This window comes from Anser anser (genome assembly GCF_964211835.1).
Source record: "Anser anser genome assembly, chromosome: 12".
NCBI lineage: Eukaryota > Metazoa > Chordata > Aves > Anseriformes > Anatidae > Anser > Anser anser.
In genome coordinates this window covers 16,319,404-16,334,909 of record NC_139733.1, presented here as the reverse complement: position 1 = coordinate 16,334,909, position 15,506 = coordinate 16,319,404, and the positions used below count along the sequence as shown (strand labels likewise).

Here is a 15,506-nt window from a genome sequence, read left to right as displayed (position 1 = left end):
GGAACTGCAGCTGTTTGTCTTCCTTTTCATGTCAGAAAACCACACGTCAAATCACCGACTGAGCAGAACTCATGCTCATATTTCCTTGAAAAGCGTTTTGGTCCTGCAGGCTCATGCGGTGCCGTGCCCGCTTCCTCCCTCTTCGGTGGTTGTTCTGAGATGGGGAGGTTTGGGGAAATGGGTTCGGCAGCAAGCACCCAACACAGTGGTGCCCACAGGTAAAATTTCCCCTGAGCATGGGCAGTCGTGAAGGCCATTCAAGTGCCCTGTAGTTCTCAGCAATTGCCAGAAATTGTCCGTGCTCCTGCCCTGGGCAGAGAGATCTTAGCGAGCACGAGCCAGAGCCTCTGCTCGGCCAGCACCACAGAGCTTCGGCCTGCTCACGCCACCCAGAGGTGTGCTCCGTGTCCGCCTTCTCCAGAGAACACGAAGTGGGGGAAGTTGATTAGTTTGGAGTAAAAAAAAAATACTAATTTCCAACATGCTTTCTCACACATCTGCGCAGAGAAGTTCACCAGCTAAAGGGCTAGGGGACTCTTCACGTTTCCAGCTGATTTACTCAAATCGCAGAGCCTTGCTTGCAGAGCAAGAGGATTGACAGTGTATCAGGGCTCCTAATTGAAAAGTAATAAAATCTCTGAGTGAAGCTGGCAAATTAAGGCCTCCAGCCAATTTGTCAGCTTGCAGTCAACTCAGAGGAACCCGGGAGAGCAACAATCCATTATCAGACTATTTTTAATATCTGCTAAAGCATTTTGTGGGCGCTAGGGATGGAGTCAGAAGCAGCAGAGATGAACTCTTCAGGAGCAAGCTCTATCAGATCGATCCTGGCCCAAAGGGACAGAGATAACGGGGCAGAAAGCTGTCGAAATGGGCAGGATCTGGCCTGCTGCTGTGAGACCCGGGGCTGGGTGGGCTTCATGCCTTCCACCCAAGGATGCCAGAGACTGTCTGTGCCGTAGAGGTGATGCTCTGGCCAGGGAGCTTGTCCCCATCCCCAGAGCCAGCCCTGGTGCCGCCATCTCGCTCGGCACCGCCGGCTGCTTTCCTGTCCCCGCGCTGAATGCACGGAGCCGCCGGCAGAGGCAGAGGGGGGGATTTGGGACTGGAGGGAGAGGCAGAGGGGAGGAGGGCAGGAGTCAGTGCATGAAGTGACAGAGAGGAACAGACCCTCAAAAAGTGTAGAACCCGCTTAAAAAAAAAATGAAATACACAGCGTTTATTCAGCAGGGTTTTAATGAGGAAGATTGCCAGCCACTGCTGAATTAAGTATTGCTAGCAGCTAATTGAAATGTTACATGTTTTAATTTGTCTGATTTCCTTCCAGTGGGTGATGTTATTTATATAGTTTGTATATAGCTAACGACAGACTATACAGAAAATGCAAAGATTGCTTTCAATGATCAGCAATATGTGAGAGCACAGACATGAACGAGGTACTTAGGAAGCCATGCCATCCTTCACAGATTAATATAAATAGTTAAATAAAACATACATAAAAGAATGCTATCTCATTATCATTTAAAGCTCCTTTTATTCTTTTCTTTTTAATTAAGGATTTCTGTTTCTTCTGGTAAAGAGCGATTTTGTTTTAAAACAAATACAGTTACCTTTTAGTACTACTGCGGAAAACTGCATTTTTGTGTCCTTTCAGCCACATTGTTTCAAGGCCACCCAGTTCCCCTAGGAGGCTATAAACAGGGGAAGGATTTAAATCCCATTCTATTTGTCGAGGATTTGGCAAGAACCCATATAGTAGGAAGCTGAGCACGGACAAAACCGAGTGAAAGGTGTCTTTTAATTCCCCGGTCGCTGGTGGAACAAAGCCTGCTCCCAGCGGGGTCCCGGCTGGCCGCACCCAGGCTGCATCAGCGGCTTCATTTCAACCGGTGAATTTGGTGTATTTTTAGATAACCATGTTGAGATTAATTAATTAGCCCCTAGGAGTTAGTGCCTGTAAACGTCACCCAAAGCAGAGATGTGTGAATACGGTGAGGCTGTTAATTCACAAAAAAAATGGCAGCTCGTAATCCAAGCAGAGGAAATTGTGTCCCTGTCAGGATGACTGGCAGCTCCAGCGTGCTATCAGGTTACCTCCTCAGTGATAACGAACTACACATCAATTTAACTTATTAGCAATGCTTAAAAGAGCGTCTTTTTATTTCTTGGAGGTAGCATTTAAAGTCGCCGTTAGAAAAAAATTGCCTTGGGAGGCAAACATTGGCATTTGGATAAAGAACAATGTAAATGATTTGATACCTAGAAAACCTAGTAAATTTAGAGAAAAATGCTACAGCTATAACTTCATTAGAATGGCAGAATCTATTATAATTAACCACAACTAACTAAATAGGAGCTAATTTACTTCTGTGAGCCAAAACTCTGTTAAATGATAGTGTATTGTAAGATACAGAGTAAGTTATTTGGTTTGTGTTCTGTTTTTAAGTACAGAATAAATGCACTATAACGAGCCGTTGACACGATGTTAATTCTAAAATCTTTTGCCTAAATGCAATAAGATCGTCCATAACTGATGCAAGTTGACAATGGGAGGTGAAGATTGTATATGTAGCCTGCAAAGAGAAAAGTTAATGGCAATGTAGGGAAGAGGAGATATTTAGCTTTCATGCTTCATACTGTATATTTTTCTGTTGTATTTGTCAACTAAAATATGTTATATCTCTCTAAATGGTGTCTTTCTCTATATGTATAAATGAACAGATGCAGATAGAGCTCAAAAGCATGGCATGGATGAATTTATCTCTTCCAATCCCTGTAACTTTGACCACGCTTCACTCTTTGAGATGGTTCAGCGCCTCACTTTGGACCACAGACTTAATGATTCCTATTCTTGTCTGGCAAGTATATTCTTTGGTCTCTAGTGATATAAACACCAAGCAGCAAAGTCAAAGCTAGTGCGAGTGGGGGCTAATCCCCCTGTTGCTGGAAGATTGACTTCTGTTTACACCAGGTTTGAATTTGGGCCAGAGGTATTTTCTTTTTGAGAGGCTACCTCCAGTGATCTGACTGCTGTTCTTCTCCAGTAGCACTGTCTTTATCGTTTCTGTTTGCAATGTTTAAAATGTTTCTTCCTGCAAAGACAAACTCCTGTGTGGGGATGTGCAGTAGAGAGCAGAAGCAGTTTTGCAGCTTCCTACGCTGCCTTCCAGAGTCTTTTGGATGAAATTGCAGGGGAAAGATGAAGGTCTGGTACCACCTCCCATGACAATGGAGTCACTACAGGAATAACCATGGCCCAGCTTTGTGTCTGTGTATGGGCAGGGATCCCAAGCAGGTAACAGGTGGGACTAGATGGATAACTGCAGGCATCCTGCGGTCAGTCCTTGCTCACACAGTCGCATGCCCATCCTGGTTATTCCATGAGCACAGGTCGCAGCTCTCAGGCCACCTCCGTGCAACGTGCTCTGTACGGTGGTGGCACCGAGGTGCTCCAGGACAGCTAGTTGTCTTTGGCTGGAGTGCAGTGCTTGGGGGCTGCAAGGCAGTGTGAGGATTTACATGACAAATAACCTTTACCAGTACAACTTGAACAATGAATTTCCAGCAGTTTTGGTGAGAAGGATGAAGAGGCTCTTAGTTTTTGAGAAAATAACAGGATGAAAACTTTCTAGAGGGGTTGGATGAGGCCTGAAATGTATGTCCTGTCCTGAAAGGCACGGGACAGATCCCGACCTGCTGTCCTCCTCATGCTGCACAGGAATCTCCACACTGGGGTGTCATCACTGACTTCTTCAGCAGAAGGACCTCCCTGTGACAGTAGTCTCCACCTTTAGCCAGCTGTGCAGTTCCTGGAGCTGGCACTATCAGGTGGCTTTCTGTTAAAAGTGGCAAAATGAGAACACAGCTGAGCCAGTAAGCCTGTCAGGCTCCAACCTTGTCCTCCAAGTGCCCCTGCATCAGGGTGCCCCTCCCATCTGCTCAGCTCCTTGCACCGCACACAAGGGTTGATCTCAGAAAGACCAAGATCCCGTAAATGCCAGCAGCAGCAGTGAGTTACCACCTTCCTAGTGAGAGGCAGGGCTAGGAGGAGCGGTTGTGGACGTCCCCTGAGGTAAGGATGGGCTGGGGGAAGGCTGCAGTGCGCACCTGACCTGCAGATCCCCAGGTGGTACAAGTAGGCTCGGTGGGAGCGTCGGCTGACCTGCCGCGGGTTTCTCACCGGTTCCACCGAGGTCTTTGCTCCGGCAGGCAGTGGGTTTGGCATGCGGCTTCTGCTCCCCACGCATGGCTGGCACTAGGAAGACCATCCCCATCCATGCATGTCTGACAGGTTGGCTTGCAGCTGGTGTGTCTCTGTGCAGCCTCGGGCCTGGTGAGAGAGCTGAGGCCTTTGAAATAAAGTCATGGCTGAAGGAGAGTCACGAGGCCGTCACTGGAAATTATTAATAATGTTTCTCTTCAAGACACCCACCAGCCATACTTCTGCTTGTTATCAAGATGTTTAGACCCTTGATAGAAACTACTGGAATGATGGAGCTCCCCTCAGCACCAAGACTTGTGTCTCCTCAGAGCAGAGCATCACCAATTAACCGTCTTCTTTCAAATCACCCATTACAGTGTTGTCAAGAAGAGAATAATGAGCTGTGTTCACCTCCTCTTGGATCTCAACTGCTTCTTTATTTTAGTATGGTTTTGTCCTAATTTTGAAGTTAAATCAGACTGACCGCAAAATTTGAGTTCAACTGCAAGGAGCTCCCTTTGCTCTTGAGGTGTTTGTGGGAAGCTGGTGATACCCTTGTGCTGGCTTGCCTGTGGGAGCTGTGAGCCTGTGGTAAGCCTGCCCTGTCCCCTCTGTGCTGCTGGGCGATTGTTATTCTTCTTACAGGATGTTCACATGCAAGGTCGCGAAGAGTTTTGTCTTGTTGCACGTCTTGTTTTCTGTTGTGGACACGGAGGTGCCAGGGAAGACTTAGGCAGACACGGTGGCTTACCCTGACACAGAGGATAGCTCAGCTTTGCCTCCTTTCCGCGGAACCAGGTTAAACAATGTTATTGTGAGCCTACTCGCTGGCTGAGCCAGGCATCCCTATGAAAACAAACAGGCTGTCTGACTAATCTCAGCTATTGCAGAAGTGATGTTTGCTGGCAGAGAGCACCGTGCTGGGAAAGGGGAAGAGCGTCGTCGGCATTGCTTTCCGAGGCTCTTGCCCATCATCCTCAAGCTGAATGCACAATTGCTTTCACAGCTCTTCCTGGACTTTCTGATAGGGAAAGAGTGTGCAGCTCTTCCAGCTTAATATCAATCCCACGCATGCGTGGATCTTCATTCCTTTCTGCTTGGACACGTGTTATTTCTGAGACTGCCCTTCAACTCTTCCCAAGACTTCCCAACCTACTGCCAGCATCTGGCTCATGCAACAAGATCCCTACTGGAGCAGTATGTCCCATTCATGGGAGTCACACCACACCGCATCGTATTTACCAAGAGGTGGTCTTCTGGAGAGCCCGGTCTAGCAGAGATGATGTGTGAAGGGATCACATGAAAAGGCCCAGAAAGCAGGCCACCAAAATTATATTGTCTGTTTTTTTCCCATGGTAAATGAGAAAATACAGGTATTGACAAGTGAATATTTTCCCTCAAAAATCCTGGTTTTCACAGAAACTGCATTTTGCATTGGAAAAATCTCCAATGATTGATCAAGCCTTGCCTTACCTAGTTGAAAAGCTCCCATTGCACTCCCCACTGCGGCCAGGAACATGTGGCATTGTCTTAATGCAGATGAGCTTCTCAAACACAGTTGAGCTCCCTGCACTCTACAGCCTTCTTCCAATGTCCCCTCTACGTTTCTCCATGCCACTGAAGACCATCTGGGAGCCCAAACTGAGCTACACCTAGCTGTGTTGGGTTGAAACACCCTGTGCGTCACTATCAGTTGCGTTTGCCAGACTGGCTGGTTGTCAGTTGGTTGTGCCAGGCAAATCTTAATCAAGAGCCAGGATCTGCCTAAAGATGTGGGGGATTTGTCTGAATACAGCCTTTTATTCAAACCTTAGATTTTTTTCTGGGGCCTTGGGAACAGCATTTACTGCCCCTTTGTAGCTCTGTTCAGGATTTTTATTTCATACCTCTGCCATGCAAAAGGAAACCTCCTGGTCTTCCTGGGCTCTGGATCTCTCTACCTGTAGTTTCCTTGGGCATGCTCTCATGAGCTGTCAAGGTATGAGGTTTGTTACTGAACCTCTGAGCTTGTGCTCAGACTTCCCTTTGTTGAGCCATGGGAGTGATCTTAAGTGTTTGCCCCCATCCCTTCTGTCTGACCAAGGAGCAGCACTTCTCAGACCCTGGTGCAGGGGAGCGATGTGATGCACTCCCGTTCACCAGGTCTAGCCTCCTACTTCCTTCAGCCCAAACTCCAGGCTTGATACCTGACTCCAGGGAAATTAGTGGCAGCCTTCCCACTGATGTCAGTGGTGCCAAGATTTCACCCCGTAGGAAGGACTAAGTCCTTTGTATATATATTATGTGAATATAAGAATTTAAACCTCATTTCTACCCCAGTAACCAAATGCACACATCTTTTTATTTCAGAGCAGTTGCAGCATTTCTATATTTTTATCATACGAAATCACCAAAGACTTGTGTGAAAAGACACAAGGTGAAGAGAAGGTCCAAGGATGTAGCAAACAGGCAACATAAGTCCAGAATCAAGCACAATACCACTAACCAAAAAGCAAACAAAAATATCACTAAAAGCAGTGAAAGCAAATATACCCCTCCCAAAAAATAGCCTTCCAGAGTGCTGTCCCATCTGCATTGTTCTGTGTCTTCATTTTGAAATGTGCACTTCCAGTGATCCCAGAACTGTAGCTACTCCCTATATCTATCATTTTCCCCTCATTATTTTAATTCTTTTCTCAATCTGTTTTGGAGTTGGCCCAATAAGGATGAGCAAATCCTTCTCTATGTCTTTGAGCTCTTAATTGATATTTCTTCAACTCTTTTCAAAGCAGCTATTTTGGCATCTAGAAAAGATTTGGTGTCATCTGAGTGGTAGAAAATATATTTTAATCTTTCACAGCAGTGTTGTTTCTAAGATGTAGCATTTGGGGTAACAGATGGGGTGGCAAAGAAGTTGCCTATAGGGGCAGTGCTCTGCCTCAACTACTCTCCCGCCCGCTGCAGGAACTTTTCAATTAAACGATGAAAGATTTTGCAGCTTGATGCATTCCAGAGCTGCGTCTTAGCAATTGTTTAGCACCCAAATTTCCATGTAAATATTGACGGTTTTGCAGCATTTTGAAAATCTACGATCTACAAGAATATTCTCGTTCTCGCTAGCGCCTTCGCTGAAGGCAGAGGCGCGCTCGGCTCCGGCTGTCCTGGGACGCTCGCCGGAGCGCTGTGCCGTCCCCTCGCAGGGCACCGCGTCCTCCTCGGGAGCATGGACGTTGCACCGCCAGCCGTGTGTCACCAGGCCTTTAGGACTGACAGACAGCAGTCGTTGGAGGTTTCTGGACGTGTAAAGAAACCGTGCCCGTGAGCCGAGCTCATGTTTGCTGCGATGCCGAGGAGCGCTGGCCTGCCGGCTGGTGGGCGATCTCAGAGCGCATCGCCGAGGGTACACAACAAGGACGATGTGAAACGTCCCCGTGTGATGCTGGGGAACTGCCTTCCTCCGTCTTCAGGATGTTCCTACGTGCCAGATGCAAGAGAAGCCGTTGTTCAGTGTAATCCTCCCTGTTCTCCCCCAGATCACTCTTCTCGCTCCCGGCCAAATGTGCAGTCCCTTCCCCAGAATGAGATCACTGTTTCATGTTGCTTAAATAATCAAATCTTTGTCATCTCTTTAAAGGTGTGAATCTTTTTTTTTCTTTTCTTTTTTTTTTTTTTTACTAGACACTGACATGAACTGGCCTCACTTTTCAGCATTTTAAATGACATTTTCTGTTAATGGTAGCATAATGTATTTTTGTTAACAGTTGCACTGAGTATATGCTGTGATTAGGTGATGATATGCAGACTGTTTTGTTTAAGAGTGACCTCTCCTTTTTTCTTAATGTAGCCTTAGGTTTGTATTTCTTTATTAGAACAGTTGACCACTACACCTCCAAATCTGATAGCATTTGTATTTAATAACCTATATTTAAAATCAAGTCTCTTTATTTCTAAACAGGGCTGGTTTAGTCCTGGCCAGGTCTTTGTGCTAGATGAGTATTGTGCACGTAATGGAGTGAGAGGCTGTCACAGACATCTCTGCTACCTCAGAGATTTGCTAGAGCGCGCAGAAAATGGAGCTATGATTGACCCCACCTTACTTCACTACAGCTTTGCCTTTTGTGCATCACATGTTCATGGCAACAGGTAAGGAATTATTTTTGGCTAGCAGCTCCCTGCCAGCAAGGGATGACTTTGTCAGATATAGGTTTCCTTGGATAATGCACAACAGTCCCCAATTTGTTTTCACATTGGATGTTTGGCAGCAGCGCTTCTAGTGGCATAGTCAGTTTGTTTGTTTGTTTCGTTGCTTGTTTAATGTAAGCAATAAAAATGCACGTAGGGGATCCAGAAATCAGGGTTTTTAACTTTCTTACCCAGGCACCTGCTAGATGCAGTTCTGGGCAAACTAGAGTTGACGTACATGTGACTGTCATGGGTTGAATATAATGGAAGTAAACAATATACTGGGCTGATTTAGTTGCTGCGTGAGAGGATCTGACAAGTTGCAGCAGTGAAATTTTCAGCAGGATCAAACTTCAGTGCACAGAAGTGCTCGAAGCCCTCGGGCACCCCTGTCTCTTCGGCAGGCGGCGTGACGTCAGCCTTGGAATTGCTTAGGCATAATTGGAAATTTTGTCTTGCTGCTGTTGCAAAGGAATTCCAGTTCCAGAAGCAGCCCATTCCTTTCTCTCAAATGTGGCAAATCTTTGATGGTAGGGAGCGGAGCTATGCTTTTTCCTTTTCTATTTATTTCATTGACAGCTGTGGTATGTATTGCAGCTTCTTTTTCTGGTTTGGTTTTGTTGTTTTTTCTGCTAAGTTGCATTATATACTTGGAGATATTGCTCTCTATCCTGCAAATGCTTCTGAAGAAAGGAGTGTTATAATTATGTGTTTTCATAAGCCCTCTGGTAAATAGCATCCTGAATTATGGCACACATTGCCCAGGTTTCACGTTGCAAGGCTGCCGCTTGCTTTGCAGTTAGTTTCATACATCTTGTCATGGAAACCGAGTCCTTGCTTCCTTAGTTTCTTTTTTAGTTATGACTTTCTTTTGCTCGTTTGTTCCTTCTTTGCCAATTGTTCTTTGATTTCAGTTGTTTGCCTTTGGTTTAGTTTCCTTTTGTCTTGTGCTTTTTATTTCATGCTTTTTTCTGTTTCTTCCACGTTTGCTGCTGGCCTCCCCCCACGTGTCCCAATCACTCCCCAAAGCCACCACATGGCAGAGTTGCTTGGCGGGTCACAGCCAAGCGCAGACGGCGAGGGGGGCAAAGTGTCTCATGCCTCCGCCGCTGAAGTGGAGACAAAAAAGGATTCCAAAAAGGAGTCCAAAAAAAGGAAAGATTCCAAATCCCAGCCGAATCCAGAGCCAAAAAGGTAAGCGAAGCGCGCAGTGCACAGCAGTGCGTTGTAGCTGGCGCCGGGCTCCTCGGTCACCGAGCACACTGGGCAGGCTGCGGGGCTGCGGCAGCCAGGGTTGGCCTCTGCTGGGACGCCTTTGGGTGCCCCTGTCCCCTGGGCATCAGGGACCGTTGTGTTCCCAGCGTGTTCAGGGGACTGCGTGCAGACCTGGCCGCCCATAAAGCTCCCATCCTTGTCAGGAAGGATGCTGGTTTGGGGACGCCGCCTGGTTCAAAGCCTGTTTTCAGGGAGTGTGTAACGGAGAGGAGGGTGGCTGCTGGTCACGGCTACCCCGTGTGCCTCTTCACAGGGTCCAGCACAACCAGAGCCACAGCTTCCTCTTCATCGGGTCAGTGGCAGGAGGTATCTGATGGTGCCGCGGGGATGCCCTCCCACTGGGGCTGGAGAGCTGAGTGCTTGGCAAATCCATCCTGCTTCAAGCCTTATGGGATGCGCAGAGCCCAGTGCCGTGCCCGTGCTGGTCCCTGGAGCTGCGGGTGGCGGCTGTGCCTCACTGGGACACAGCCAGATGCTTCCAGATGGACAGCTGGGCTGTTAAATTTGGTTAAAATATTCCAAAAAAGGAACGATGTGCTTCACCCTGACTTAGCTGTCTTTAGCCGATGGCTGACTCCAGGCCAGGAAGCTGAAGGGACGTGCTCTCTCTCGGTCGGGACCTGGGCACTGCGGGGCTGCAGCATCACGCTTGTCCCCGGGACTGCGGGCGCACACGGCGAGAGTTTGGTGTGGAGACTGCGGGGTGCCGTGTTTCCTGGCCTCTGCCATCAGGAAGCCATAAAGAACCGCAGGGGGTCTGCGGGAGAAAATGTGACTCCGTGTCTTCCGTTTCTACTAATAGAATAGCGAATAGCGAAGTGGAAGAGTCGTGATTTCTTTTTGGAAAGCTGCTTAGGCCACTTGCATCATGCACTGGAGAGCTGGGTGGCAGAGCATGCAGGGAAGGCAGTATTTATCCGTGCGGTGCTTACTGGCAATCGCGGGCTGTGCGTAAAGCTGGGTTTGCTTTCACTGCGTCCCTTCCTCGCACCTCCCACACCCACGCATTGCTCATCACCTTAGGGCTAGCCGGGGGCCATACTCTGCCCCGCAGACCTATAGCTCACTGCAGAGCAGAAAACTTCCCGTGTGTGTTTTGCAGAGGCAGGAACGTGCCCTTGCTTGGGATGGCACAGCAGCCAGCACCGCGCCCGACAGCATCTTCCAGCAGATTCAAGTCAGGAGATGTCTTTCTGTTTAACAAAGGCTTCTTTTTTTTTTTCTGTCCAACCCAAGAAAGTGTTGATTTGATTTTCTCTGTAAGAGGAAGTTACTCCACTTTTCGACAGAAAAACAAAACAAAACAAAACAAAACACACCACCAACGTTGGGTAGTTTAGCTTTCTCCAGAAGGAGGCTGGCTGTCAGTCAGAATATGCCACCCAGTAACGAAGGTCGAGCAGGGAGATAACTCCATGTGGCTATCAATCTCCGCTATTAGCGGCAGACAGTGATGGAGCTGAGGTGGGCTGTCTGTTTGCATCGCGTTTGTGTAAGGTCAGGCGGCCAGACACCAGTCGCTCGCAGTCAGCGGGGAGGTGCGGGGAGGCTGCGCTCGGATGCCGGGGACAGCCCGGAGGTCGGGGCTGACAGGATGACAGGCGTCAGCGCGGGGACGCTGCCTCGCCTGTCCGGCACCGCGGCGCGCCCGGGACAGGAGCGGGGTGGCTGCTGGTGGAAATGCACCTCCAGCTTTGGGTTGACCCCGCTGCCGAGGCAGGTGACGCGGTCAAAGCAAGATTTTGGGGCTGGTTTGGAGCCCTGGTGCTTTAGATATAAGGGTTTCTTTTTTTTTTTTTTTACCCTCCCTTTGGGCTCCTGTAGCTTATTCAGACCCCTGAAAGCCTGACATAATCTCTCCAAAAAAAAAAAAAAAGGCTGTAAATCACTGCCATTTGCATCACAGTCCCCTTATTTTTTCTGTTCATTTCATCCTTTTTGGAGTAAAAAACGTGGTTAAATGGAAATTGCTTGTCCTGAGTCTTACCTCCTGCAGGTACCTGCATGTGCCATGCACAGGCTGTCGGAAGGGCAGGGGCAAGCAGTGAGCAAGCCAGGACTGCTAAAACCTGAACAATTTGCTGGCCCCCAGTTCCTTGCTACTCACCAAAGCGGAAGAACTGGAGGCTTTTCGCTATTGTGGCCACCGGCGATTTCATAGAAGGGTTTTCTCAGCTAGGTATCACTGGCTGCCTTTTTTAAAGTTCTGCTGTTATGCTGTTAGGATTTCTGATGTCTGTACCTACACGAAAGGCAAGAAACACGTAGCATTCAGACACCCGACAACACCGGCTGTGTGTTTATTGATGTCTGTGTGCTTTTGGTACCATTACGACAGTATTGAGGCTGTCGCTTGCCTTTATCAACAGTCCTCAAAAAAGTAGCGGAGGCAAAAACAGGCACGGTTTTAAGAAGGCATAGCTTTAGCTAAAATAATGAAAGGGTTTACATGACCCCAAGGTCTTCTCCTGCCTTCTGTTTCCATGTTCGTCTCCTCCCTGACTTTCGAGGGGGACGGCAGTGCTCCAGCACCGTCTGACACGCAGGGAGCCAGTGTGGTGGAGGAGCCTCGTTCCTCCGCGTCTGTGCACGAGAGGCATTGCAGAGCAGAGAACTGAGCTCATCTTTCCCAGGGCCAAGTCGGTGCTGAGCCCTCCAACCTCCGTTTCTGTCCCTTTGGAAGGAAATGTCATCTGGGGGTGACCTTGGTTCCACACGTGGCTTGTTTGGATGTAGCCATGTCTTAGCTTTCTCTTTAAAAGTTTAAGTTGGCACCAAAAGAGACTCTTTCCATCTTTGCTAATTTCAATCTTTTAAAAATAAATCTAAAATATTGAATGTGCAGAATGTGCAGTATTAGCAGACATGGAGCTTATCAAAATCAGGATGCCAGCCTGGATCCCCTGTAGTCTGATAGCATTATTCTTTGTGAGTTGTTCGGTGACTTTTGCCCAAAGTGCGATCAACTACGATCTCTCCGTTAAGTGTCTTGGTATGTCAGTGACCTGCCCTTTGCCCTCTGAGCTGTTTTATGCTTTGCTGCATAAAACTTGTTTTCAAGAAATAGCTCTCTCATTAGCGACCATTAGCATTAGCTCCCCTTAGTCTTTATCAGCTATAAGCCACCAGAAATAATATTATTGTTATAGACCTCGAGGAAAAGTCTGCATAACATATTCACAGTGTTTTCTTTTATATTCTAATTGCATATCTGGCTATTTCACATAAAGGCAAGATTTCCACACAGCTAGTTTAAAAAAAAAGGGGGGGGGGATATTTTTGGTCCTATAAAAGAAGTGATAAATCCATCAACACGTCCCTGCGCTCAGATGAGCAGCCCTGACTGCAGACCTCGCGGGGCGTAGCGCCGTAACCCCTCGTTAGGTGCCGGCTCCGTATTGCAGCCAGACCCGTGATGACACGGCGCGCGTTGCGGCCGTCTGTCGGATACAATCCGGCATCGCCCGCGACCGGCAGACAACCGGCTCGGGCTGACGTGATTCGTTGCAATAGGTGTAGGATGGCAGTGCTCAGAAGCCATTCGGTTCAGCCGCGCGGCGTCAGGGCTGTGGATCGCACATGAGGAGCGATGAGCTGTGACTCGGCGCTGGCGTGGAGGGGAGCGGGAGCAGGACGAAGGCAGGGCTGGGAGGACGAAGCGGCTCGCACCTTGGGCAGCGTCGAGGGAAGCCCCGAGGAGAGCAGGCGGAGGGCTGAGCCAAACAAAGGGCTTTCAACCGGCGTTGGGCGCGCGGTGTGAATTCCCAGAAGAAAGGGACGTCGGGCAAAACTGGCGTTCGCTGAATAAGCGTTTTCAAGGGGTCTAACCAGGTGGATTCTTTCAGATCAGCTTTGCACGGGGTGATGAAGGAGGGCAGGACAGGCAGAGTGCTCCCGCCCGCATCCCAGTGTGGCCAGTGCTGCGGCTGGACTGGTCTCCGTGCGGCCGGTGGGGCTGGCGCGGGCGAGTCCTCCCGCGAGGCAGCCTCCGAAAGCCATTCCTGACACACGCCGTCCAAGGCACTAATCATCCATGTTTACTGTATAGCTCATATGTGCTGCACCTGGCAAGCGGCAAGGGAGCTGAAGGCAGCACGTGTTTTATATTTGAGTTGTTACTTAAAAAATCAAATTATTTGCATCAGTTTTTGACATTGTTTTTTTTTCGTTGGCTCTGAATGCCAGGGCTCACAGTGCATGCAAAGATCTGTTTGCTACGTGTAAGCAATATTTTCCCCAGTAGAAAAAGTGTAGACAAGTTAAACATAAAAGGTGTAAAAGATGATCTGTCTTTTCAGTTGTAAGCCGCCATGGTATTTCATGCAGGCTTATGTCAAAGAGATTAACCCACTGGAGCTATACTGTATATTTATAATTGCATACAAATGCATGCTATTGCTTCATAGATTAGTCTTTGTTAAAAATCATTTTGATATATTTGTTTTAGCAGCATAACTAGCCCTGGGGGCACTGGGTATAATTAGAAAAGGGCATGGGGGGAGGCGGGGCTTGTAGAATAAAGCAGTGGCCTTAGGATCACAGGTCCTAATTATAATTTATAATTAACCCTGGAATTTGCACAAACCATCCAAGCTAAACAAGGACTATCGTTTTCGCTGTTTAAATTGCAACCCCTTTTCTAATTTCACCACCTGCTTTGTTGATGTTGTTGTTTTCGTGGCTTAAAACTTAAAAACAAGGAGGGATTAGGAAAGCAGCATTTAAAAGTTTTCATATGAAATATTTACGTTGTGAGTTGACTAGGTTTGAGCCAACATAATGAATCTGCAGCAGAAGGAGTGATCTGAAACTTGTTTACTTATAATTTAATTTTTCCTTATTTATTTTTCTTGCCTTTTTTGCCCTTCTGCTTTCCTCTCTGCCCACAACTTACGCCGTGCACCTCCAGTGTCCGTGAACAGGAGCTGTAGATAACCAGACGAAATGGTGTCTCCACTCAGATGGAGACGTTCGTGCTGTTTGTGGACCTGAACTCACAGACTCAGACCCATTTGTGCCTCTGCACATACCATGTACAAGCAGAGCTGTTTTTCACCATTTTGCTCTTCTCTCAGTGCCCGTCACTGCTTAGCCCAGTGTTAGGAGGACGTGGTTGTGCACTGTGTGTGAGCACATTGGTTTCTCCTGGCTGCATTCGAGCTAGCCTTGCTGCAGAAATGCTGCCTGCTGGAGGAGTCGGTGAGGCTGTCCACCAGATAAACTATCAAATATAAAAGTTGAGCTGGAGATCTTTGTTGAAAAGAAAATCACCAGTAAGCATCAGGACGAGCTGGTGAGACCTAAACTTCTCTTGCAGATTTTTTTCAGCCCCATCAGCCATGTACTCGAATTGTCTAGAGCACAGAAGTGAATCTTAAATTATCGCAATGCTAAGCTATATACCCTTTGTGTTCTTGCGAAGGGAAAATAAATATGTTCCCTCAAAAAGATTGCATTTTCAAAGTATATTTGACTTGCATATTTAATTAGGTTTCAAAATTATCCAGCTAATAAATTAAGTGCAAGGCTTTTGGTGGTGTTTTTCCAGTTCTATGTATATCCTGCATTTGTCACTAATTAATGAGTCCCTAATGCTTCAGCTTCTGGGAAGATGAGCAACAAAGATTAACATAACTAGTAAATCCGAAGATGTGCAGCTGGGTTATAGTATTTGAAATTTGACAAAAACATGGGAAGTATTATTATTTGTGACATGGCTCAAGATGGGGGATTGTGAGGAAAGCAAAGATGACAGAACTGGTGCTAACCACTGTGACAACAACTTGAAAAGCAGCCGACATGACATCTTTCCTATCATGCTGCCGAAAATGTCAACTTTGTGAAGGACAGTGAGAAAATGGTTTGCCGA

The 15,506-nt window shown here is 47.5% G+C and overlaps 1 protein-coding gene across 13 annotated transcripts in view; it reads left to right on the top strand.

Moving 5' to 3' along the window:
• Nucleotides 1-15,506, top strand: part of CADPS (calcium dependent secretion activator) — a 202,774-nt gene that overhangs the window by 118,111 nt on the left and 69,157 nt on the right. For 8 of the 13 annotated variants that reach the window (XM_083795704.1, XM_083795703.1, XM_083795702.1 and 5 more), the window contains exons 12-13: nucleotides 2,722-2,858; nucleotides 8,136-8,323. In XM_083795704.1, the coding sequence (XP_083651830.1) occupies nucleotides 2,722-2,858; nucleotides 8,136-8,323 (325 nt within the window). Of the gene's footprint in view, nucleotides 1-2,721; nucleotides 2,859-8,135; nucleotides 8,324-9,391; nucleotides 9,557-15,506 lie in introns of all 13 variants that reach the window. The other 5 variants (XM_083795708.1, XM_083795707.1, XM_083795706.1 and 2 more) reach the window with 1 other exon arrangement.